This window comes from Pyrus communis, chromosome 13 (genome assembly GCF_963583255.1).
Source record: "Pyrus communis chromosome 13, drPyrComm1.1, whole genome shotgun sequence".
In the NCBI taxonomy this organism is placed as follows: Eukaryota; Viridiplantae; Streptophyta; class Magnoliopsida; order Rosales; family Rosaceae; genus Pyrus; species Pyrus communis.
The window spans coordinates 11,911,513-11,921,219 of NC_084815.1; the positions used below are offsets into that span (position 1 = coordinate 11,911,513).

The window sequence follows — 9,707 nt, forward strand, 5'->3', positions numbered from 1 at the left end:
GGAATTTACTTGACACGATTGTGACTAGCAACCTCCACTACTTATGAATATAAATTCATAACAATTAGGTGAAACTCCCTTATATTCTAGCATCAAATTCATGCATGCAAACTAAGTATTCATCCTTAATCAATATATAAGAATAAGTTATCAATCAAACAGTTAAGTAAATTGCATTCATGATTTATGAAATCACAACTGGAGGTAATCAATTCATATTGCAAATATAATCATGGTTTCAAAGTCTCCTTTAGCCAAAACGAAATTAGTTCCTCATATTCACAACAAAACAAAGAAAACTTAAATTAAAAATTGAAAACAAAAGATGGATTACACCTAAGAACGCTCCAACAATCCAATCTTGAATGGCAAGCACCTCCCAATGTCCTCCTTCTTCTCCTTTGCTGTGGCACAAGGTGTGGGTGAAGGTTTGAGTGATGAATTGTATGAAAGAATGGATGAAAGGTTGAATGGTAGTGAATGCATCCCCCAAAAGCTACGGCAAGGGCCTTTATTTATAGGTTTAAGAAAAACAAGGCCTAACTTAATTTGGTAAACAGGTTTTGGTCCCAAATCCACAAGGAAAAGGAGAAATAAATGTCAGAATCCTAGGGATAAAGGGAAATGATATGCGGCAACCTAGAAAGAAAAGGGAATGTGCTTCCTTGTGCGGCAAGGAAGGAATTTCAAAGGGATAGGTGTGGCATCCCTCTTTGACTGGGATTAGGGCTTCTAGAACTTATATTTAAGTGTCCTAAATTAATTAGGGATGATAAGAGCATATTTATGCGACTTTGTTAGTTTAATTCCTTGCATTTACTTAGTTAGTTCTTAGTTATTTTAGTATTTTAAGCTATTTTCGTGTGTTTGTAGGTCCAATTGGCTAAAGTGGCAAGAAAGTGCAATTTGGAGCATTTTGGAGCAGTTTTGGGCATGGAATAGTTAGCACATGCTTGGAGCAAAATGGATGGACGAAATTGAAGACCAAAGGAGGCTAGGAATCTACTAAAGAGATGGAAGAAATTAATTCAAGACTTGGAAGAAAAGGAATCAGTTACAAAGAAAGAAACATGAGTCAAACTTCCTTATTTTGACTTAGCCAATCCTAATCTTTTCCTACTTTTGTTCCAGCTATTAAGGGGGGTTCCTAATTGATTTAGGACACTTAAATATAAGTTCTAGAAGCCTTAATCCCAGTCAAAGAGGGATGCCGTCACTTTCCCTTTCCCTTTCCCTTGCCGTGCAAGGCATCACCTTTCCTATTTTCCTTCCTTGCCGCAACTTCCCTTCCCTTTCTCTCTTGGGATTCTGATTTGGAGTCCTAAATCCTTCCCAAATTAATCAATTAATGCCTCACCCTTTTTCCCTAATCTGCCGCACAAAAGGATTTAACCATACAACCATACAACAATTCATTCATTCATCCTCTACCACTAGAATTCGCACCATCCATCCACCACAACCCAATTTCATACCCAAACACCCTTGTGCCCCAATTTTGCAAGGAAAAAGGGGAGAAGACCCCTTGGAGCCGTGCCTGCCATTCAAGATTGGATTGTTGGAGCGTTTCTAGGTATATTCAATCTTTGTTTTCAATGTTTAATTTAAGTTTTCTTTGTTTAATTGTGAACATGAGGACCTAAACTTGTTTTAGCTAGAGAGACTTTGAAACCATGATTATATTTGCAATATGAGTTGATTACTTCCAGTTATGATTTCATAAATCATGAATGCAATTTACTTAACTGTTTGATTAAGAACTTATTCTTGTGTGTTGATTAAGAAGGCCCGCTTAGTTTGCATGCATGAATTTGATGCTAGAATATAAGGGAGTTTCACAAAATCGTTATGAACTTATATTCATAAGTAGTGGAGGTTGCTAGTCACGATCGTGTTAAGTTAAATTCCTGGAATGAGTATCATGATGTCATAGTTACGAATGCCTTGTCAATGCTTATGATTTTCACAAAGCTTGATTTCAGCCGTTGGATTCAATAAATCCTAGGGGACATGCCCACATAGGTGAGGTCCCTCTAGTGGTGCCCACACTAGTTTTTGGGCTAAATCCTGGGTTATTTTTGGCTTTGATTTAGGTTTTAGGTCCAATTTTAAACTTGGGTTAGGTTGGATTTGGGTTGGGGGGGGGGGGGGGGGGCGGGGGGGGGGGGAATAAAAGGGGAAAAAATAGGTTATAGGCTAGGGTTGGAGATGGTCCAAAACCTAAAACAAAACCAGAAATAGCCCAGGATTTTGCACATAAAATAGTGTGGGCACCACTAGTGGGACCCCACCCACGTGGGCATGTCCCCCAGGATTTATTGAATCCAACGGCTGAGATTGAATACAATTAAATCTAATGGTAACAAAAAAAAGATCTAACAGCCCAAATTTAAATCCAACGGCTAAAATAATTTAAAAAATGATTTAACTCAAAATTCACCCAAATTTAGTGATTTTTCAATGTTTATCGGAATCTGATTATTTTTAGGTTAAGATGTTCATAAAATTAAATTAGGATAGTGTACATAATTTTTTTAGTCAGAGAAGTTTCTGGTATTAATTGTTTTAGTTGATTCATGCCTGCATTTAGTCTTAATTTTTTGTCAGTATCTGGCACTAGCTAAAATATGACAACCCCTAGGAATATACAGAAACTAAGCCCTTCTAGGAATATACAGGCGCAATCCGCCTCGCATCTAGATTTTTAGCTATGTAGCCGAGGCTCCAACCAGGGGTTTACAATGTGGTTCAAAACTCCGAAAGATCAAACCGTTGAAAGATAAATGAGTAGGACAAGCCCAACTTGGTTAGCTCTGGATCAATAAGAAGTTTGAAGGTCATTTGAGCGCATTTTAAAGAAGTTATTCTAAGATGATTAACTCATGGTCCATTGGTGAACTATCCATCTTTGAAGCAGAGCTCATTCTCAGAAGCATAGTTAGGGGCAATTGTGAGACCATGATTTGCTGGGCCCATGACACGTGGAAAGAATGATAGGAATGCCCAAAGCCCATGGAGCGTAGTCCTAGGATATGTTTAGGCCTATTAAAGATATTATTTATCTCTTAAGTAAGAAAACCCTAATTGAGGTCAAATTAGGAATTAGGCTGTCACATCCCAGAACGGCTCCGCCGTAGCATGATATTGTCCTCTTTGGGCCTCGGCCACGCCCTCACGGTTTTGTTTCTGGGAACTCACATGAGAACTTCCTAGTGGGTCACCCATCCTGGGATTGCTCTCGCTCAAACTAGCTTAACTTTGGAGTTCCAATGGAATCTAAAGCCAATGAGTTCTCAAAATGCCTCATGTTATGTGGAGGTGGGCATGTACATATAAAGCACATCACCTCCTCTCTGTTAGTCGATGCGGGATCTTACATAGGCAATATAATCAAGATTCTAGAGAGATTAGGTACTTTATCCTAATTTTCTCCTAGATAGTCTCCCACTTTGATGAAGATTACCTTCCTACAAAAACTCTCAAGATCCTTATAATACACTAGCCCGGTATTAAGTAGGGGACATAAAAGATTAAGTACTGCAGAACATAAAGTACACATAGGTTTTTGGTTGAATGTTTGGATCATCTCCATTGATCTCAGTATATAGTATTTATACAATTTCACATAGACTTTACAAGTGTTGACAACTTGTACAAGGAAAGATTTTACAATTAAAAATGTGCATACAATTAGGAAGCTTAATAAGGTAAATGAATGTGATCATGAAATCATCTTTTGGACTAATGATTTCATGGGCTGATGAGCTTGATTATCTCCATCTTGTTTATCACACCCTCGCAAGCTGACGGGGCAAAGAAGCACTGGAAGCTTGGACAGGAGATAGTGAAACGAGTAACGGACATGCCCTTGGTAAAGACCTCAACAATCTGATCATGTGTAGAAAGATAAAAAACTTTAAGAACATTACGAACAACCTTTTCACGAATATATTGATAATCCACCTCAACATGACAAGTGCGGGCATGAAAAACAGGATTTGAGGCCAAAAGATATGGCACTAATATTATCACAATGGACTGTTGGACAATACAGCAGAAGTCGAAGATCATGAAAAAGCTTATGGAACCATGAAATTGCAGCAACTATGTAGGTGAGCTGGCGGTACTCCGCTTCGGTACTCGAACAGAAACCCTACCTTGTTTCTTGATGCTCCAAGAAACAAGGTTGGAACCAATGTAAATGCAATATCCACAAGTGGAACGCCGGTCATCAGGATTGCCGGCATAATCGTTGTCAGAATAGGCAGTGAGAATAATGGAGCCAGGTTTATATGTAATACCGTGAGAAGGAGTACCAACCAGATATCGTAGGATACGTTTGACAGCCAACCAATGGATAGAAGTAGGTTGATGCATAACTGACAGACTTGGTTGACTGTAAACACAATGTCAGGACAAGTGAGAGTAAGGTATTGGAGAGCACCTACAACACTTCGGTATTCTGTCGGATCAGGAAGAAGGTCTCCATCTTGAAGGCTGAGCCTGCGACCGCTGACAGCAGGGGTCTGAATAGGTTTAGCTGCCGCCATTTTGGTAAGCAATAGAAGATCATGCACATATTTATGTTGAGAAATAAATAAGCCATCCGATTTCCTGCCAATCTCCATGCCGAGAAAATAATTAGCGGGGCCCAAATCTTTCATAGAGAATCGATGGCCTAAGTCAGCAATCAACTGAGCAATATGAGACATATCATTGCATATTTGCATGTGATCAAAATATCATCGACATAGATAAGCAGATAAATACGTACGGAGCTAATAAGATAAATGAAAAGAGACGTGTCGGCCTGAGATGGTGTGAAACCCAAGTCCTTCAAGTGCAAAGAGAAACGTTGAAACCACGCCCGAGGGGCTTTGTTTAAGGCCATAAAGAGATCGCTAAAGTTTACAAAAATGATCAGGGAATTGGGAATCCACAAAACCACTTGGTTGGCGCATATAGACTTTTTCAGATAAAAACCATGTAAAAATGTATTTTGAACGTTAAGTTGACGGACGGGCAACCAAAACTGAACGGAAAGTGCAAGGATGAATGGTGGAATGGTTGACCACAGGGCTAAAGGTTTCACTGTAATCGAGTCCAGGCTGCTGATGGAATCCATTTGCAACAAGGCGAGCTTTGAAACGTTGGATAGAGCTATCAGAGTTCCTCTTGATATGAAAGACCCATTTGTTTGGCAAAATGTTCATTGAACGAGTACGGGGAACAAGAACCTAGGTACGGGCTCGTTGAAGAGCATTGAATTCATTTACCATAGCCTGACACCACTCAGGAAATTTGTTTGCTTGATTGAAACAAGTAGGCTCAATGAAAGTATTAGTAAATACAGAATAATCCGCATAATGAGCATATTTGGAATTAGACTTAGGATTACCAGCTTTACTCCGAGTCACCATGGGGTGAGCATTTATCTCTCTTACCGAAGACGTGGCGGGGATAGGTGGATGTCTTGAGGAACTTGGAGAAATGGGTTTGGAATGTGTAATTACATCAGTAACGGGAAATGGTGCAAGGCCTGCAGGACGATGGGTTTTACGGTGATAAAGTTGTAAAGGAGCAGGAGCATTTGGTTGCGAGATTATAGGTGAGGATTGGGTTGTTGAAGTATCAGGATGTGCTACTAGGGTGGTGGAGAGGACGGCAGGGGAAGAGTTTGGCATTTGGCTAATGGGATTAGGAATGGGTAGGATCTGATGAGTTGGATTGGTAGGCACCGACTCAGAGGTAGATGGCATTTGGCTAGTAGAATTAGGAAGGGGTGATGTTTGATTGGTTGGATTTGTAGGCAATTTGGTGCTGATGGATGTGGTTGTTGGATTATGGGTATACACACGGCGGTAGCCCAATAATTTCGAGTGTAGGATCTGGGGATGAACTTGTCTTTTGGGAGGCAAAAGTCAAGGATAGCTCAGAAAATGGAAAATTTAACTTATAAAAAAAAACATGGTGTGACAAAAAAATGCGGTTAGTAGAAATGTTTAAGCATCTATGTCCTTGGTAATTCAAAGAATACCTTAAAAAAACATATTTGGTAGAACGATAACATAGTTTATTATTATGGTATGTCCGCACGTATGGAAAACATGCACAACCAAATGTTTTCAAAAAAAATATAATATGGTTCTTTGCCAAACAATTTGTGGAAAGGAGTATCACAATTCAAAACTGAATAATTAGAATAATTGTAATACTCATACGTTCGTAAACACAGAAGAAATAATGAAAATTGCGCATTAAAATTATTCACATTCGAACCTATTCCACATAATGAAACATGCCATTAATTATAGTTTAAATCAAAGAAAAAAATGTCCAATAATTTTTCTCATTTTAGGGTAACTTTGTTTTGAGGCAGGGGTATCATTGTAAAATTAATATTGGTTTTGGGCGCGAGAGAAGCGGTGGGATTTGGAAGCCGGAGACCCCTTTGCATGTTCGTTGGGGAGGGAGTGTAAGATAGATTCATGCGGGTGAGAAAATTGTGATTACGGGGGATGGGTGGGTGGGGGGTGGGTTCGCGGGGCACAGGCACAGGCTGCTGTTTTTTGGTCCAAATTAAACGGGTAATAAAATCATAAGAATTAAAAATAATAATAATAAATAAAAAAGAAACACAGAGAGAGAGAGGGGAGGAGAGAGGAAGCCACAAACCTAACCCAGATGATAATGTAAAAGAGAGCATCCTCCTCCTGCAATCACAGCTGCGTTTTAATCTCATTTCATTCGCTTATTAACTCGCAGATCAAAAATGGTGCTATCATTTTGACGCAGGTATATATGCGAATAAAAGGAGATTGTTGAAGATACCAAAAAATCAAAATCAAAATTAAAAGAAGAAATGAACAGGGAAAAGGGCCAAGTTTGCGATGCTCCCTTCGACGACACAGCCCCGGCGGCCCCTCCTCCTGAAAGAGAAAGGCTATACCTAGTGTGGCAGGGTAACAATGTATGTATGGTTTATCATTATTATTATGTTTAATTACCCCATATATGATTATGATTATTATCTCTTATCTTCTTGTTTTAATTAATTTGTTGCTCTCATAGGATAGAACAACGTAGCTTGCTAGAGAGAGATCTTGTTCATGCCCGCCGAATCATTCTTTTAGTTAATTTAACAAACTGCTCCCCCTTTGATACCTCTTTTATGATTAAGGAAGGTTGAAGCTTGGATTACATGATTTTTATAAAATAATTTCATCAACTATTTATCATTTGGATATAGGATTTTAAAAATTTATATATGATCTGGGTCATGTGTTGTTTTTGTGGGTTATGAGGAGGATTAGCTAGGTTGTTTAATTTCAAATTAAGTTGTGATAACACTGGGATTAATTAATAATGTTGTCCTCCTAATGACCTGCAAAGGCAGTAATCAAGAATGAACATAAATATATAGTTATTTTGTTCACGATGAATGCTTTTACGCACATACAATGATTATCAGTCATTTCTTTTTCATGCAAAATTGTTCCCTCAAACTCTGAAGGCAACTAAAACTAAAACTGAAAACTAATTGTACATGTAGTGCATGGATATCGATGTCAAATGTGTGTAGTACCTAGTTCCTAGCTGCGTACAAGTATGTATATACGTTCGTAGAAGAAACAAATGAAATCATTAATGAATTTCACACTTGATTATCATAAATAATTACATAAATATGGACTAAAAGTGGTGAAAAACTTGTACGTGTTGTCAGAAATTTTTGTGCAGTGGAAGAATAGTATTTGGTCATGACGCTGCATCACTGTTTCTAACAAGCTTTTTGATTGGATGTCCTGCACTAACATTCTGCATAAGAATGTTTGTAAAGATGAGACGACAAGATGGACATTATGACTATTCCGTACTAGCTGGGGGAATAATCCTCACTGTTTTGGTTGGTAAATTGTCATTCTTTCTTTTAATTTATTTATTTAATTCCTGCTTAATTATATTATAAATGAATGAAATTAATTAAGCAAATTAATCTAATCTGACTTGACTTGGCTTAAGAGAGGTTTTATAATACTATTATATATACTTATATATACATGCAGGATTTTACCTTTCTGTATTTGACTTCCGGTAGAGATCCTGGTATAATTCCGAGGAACGCACGACCACAAGAATCAGACGTGGCATATGACGGTTCTACCCCTTCAATGGAGTGGGTCAACAACAAAGCCTCCAGTTTGAGAATACCTCGAATAAAGGATGTAACGGTCAATGGCCACACAGTGAAGGTCAAATTTTGTGACACCTGTTCGCTGTATCGTCCACCACGTGCCTCTCATTGTTCCATCTGCAACAACTGTGTTCAGAAATTTGATCACCACTGTCCATGGGTGGGTCAGTGTATTGGATTAGTAAGTTACTGCTACGTACTACGATTTACGTCACCTTCATATTCATGCATGCACATGTTAATCAAATATTAACTTTTCGAATACAAGAGATGTTTTACTTCAAACTAAACTAAACGATATTAATTAATGTTTCTGTTGTAACTTAAACTTGTTTGGCTTGGTTGCAGCGCAACTATCCGTTTTTCATTTTATTTATTTCGTCATCGACGTTGCTGTGCATATATGTGTTTGTGTTTTCGTGGATCAACCTTGTCCGAGAAAGTGGCAATCTGTGGAGGGTCATGGCGCGAGACATCGTATCAGTTATTCTTATAGTGTACTGCTTTGTAGCAGTCTGGTTTGTTGGTGGCCTTACAGTTTTCCATATCTATTTAATTTGCACAAACCAGGTACGTATTTCTTATTACTCTTTGTTTTTTTCGATCTCATCCTAGTTCTACATCGTCTTATGTACATATATATTCTAACCACTAATAGCTGCTTGTTTTAATTAATTTCCCAATTAAACAGACAACTTATGAAAATTTTCGATACCGTTACGATAAGAACGAAAACCCCTATACAAAAAGACTACCAGAAAACCTGAAAGAAGTGTTCTGCTCAAGGATTCCTCCCTCGATGGTTAACTTCAGAGAATGGGTTTTGGTTAAGGACATCGACGTCGACATGGGAAGGGCATCCATCGCTTCAGAAAGCAACAGAGGCTTCATCGCCTCGAAAGAGAAATTTGCCATAGAGATGGGAAATAAGTATGGAAGGGATCATCGCGGAGTTCCAAGTATTTTGCAGAAACTGGACTACAGTGGCATTGATGATGGTAACATGAAGAAGAAACGGAACAATAATAATTTGAGTGGCGGGGGTTTTAACGATAATAATCTAAAGAAAGGGACTAAGGCGGCTGAAGAAAAAACAAGTTCAGATGACCATCGGGAGAGGATGAGTAGTTCGGACCTAGGATCAGTTAATTCATCTACTAATGGTAATGAAAAGAAGACTACTCATCAACACTAGTTCCAATACTAATGGACTCCATCCATCCATCCATCCATCACTAGCATGCTTGTTTTCCAGACAAATTAAGGTAGTGTTTCTCGATCTTTTTCTCTGTGTAACTTTCCATCAAGAATTCAAGATTGATCAAGACATATATTATATATATTAGCAGATGATAAAATTTCTCACACTACAAGAAATATGAGCACTGCGCACAATAAATTATATGTGCCCTTTGAGGCCAAAGAGCACCAATATATGCATCCATAGACCAATAGCAACAGTGTATCAACAATATTTGTATCTATGCCCTCTAAGGGTGTCACCTTTGCTAAA

At 38.4% G+C, this 9,707-nt stretch overlaps 1 protein-coding gene across 1 annotated transcript; it reads left to right on the forward strand.

Moving 5' to 3' along the window:
* The first annotated feature begins 6,636 nt into the window (after window positions 1-6,636).
* LOC137712200 (probable protein S-acyltransferase 1) lies at window positions 6,637-9,389 on the forward strand. The gene is made up of 5 exons (XM_068451320.1): window positions 6,637-6,970; window positions 7,727-7,906; window positions 8,067-8,375; window positions 8,543-8,764; window positions 8,886-9,389. Exons 1-5 carry the CDS (start codon window positions 6,863-6,865, stop codon window positions 9,387-9,389), a joined length of 1,323 nt encoding a protein of 440 aa, XP_068307421.1. The 5' UTR covers window positions 6,637-6,862.
* The last annotated feature ends 318 nt before the right edge of the window (window positions 9,390-9,707 follow it).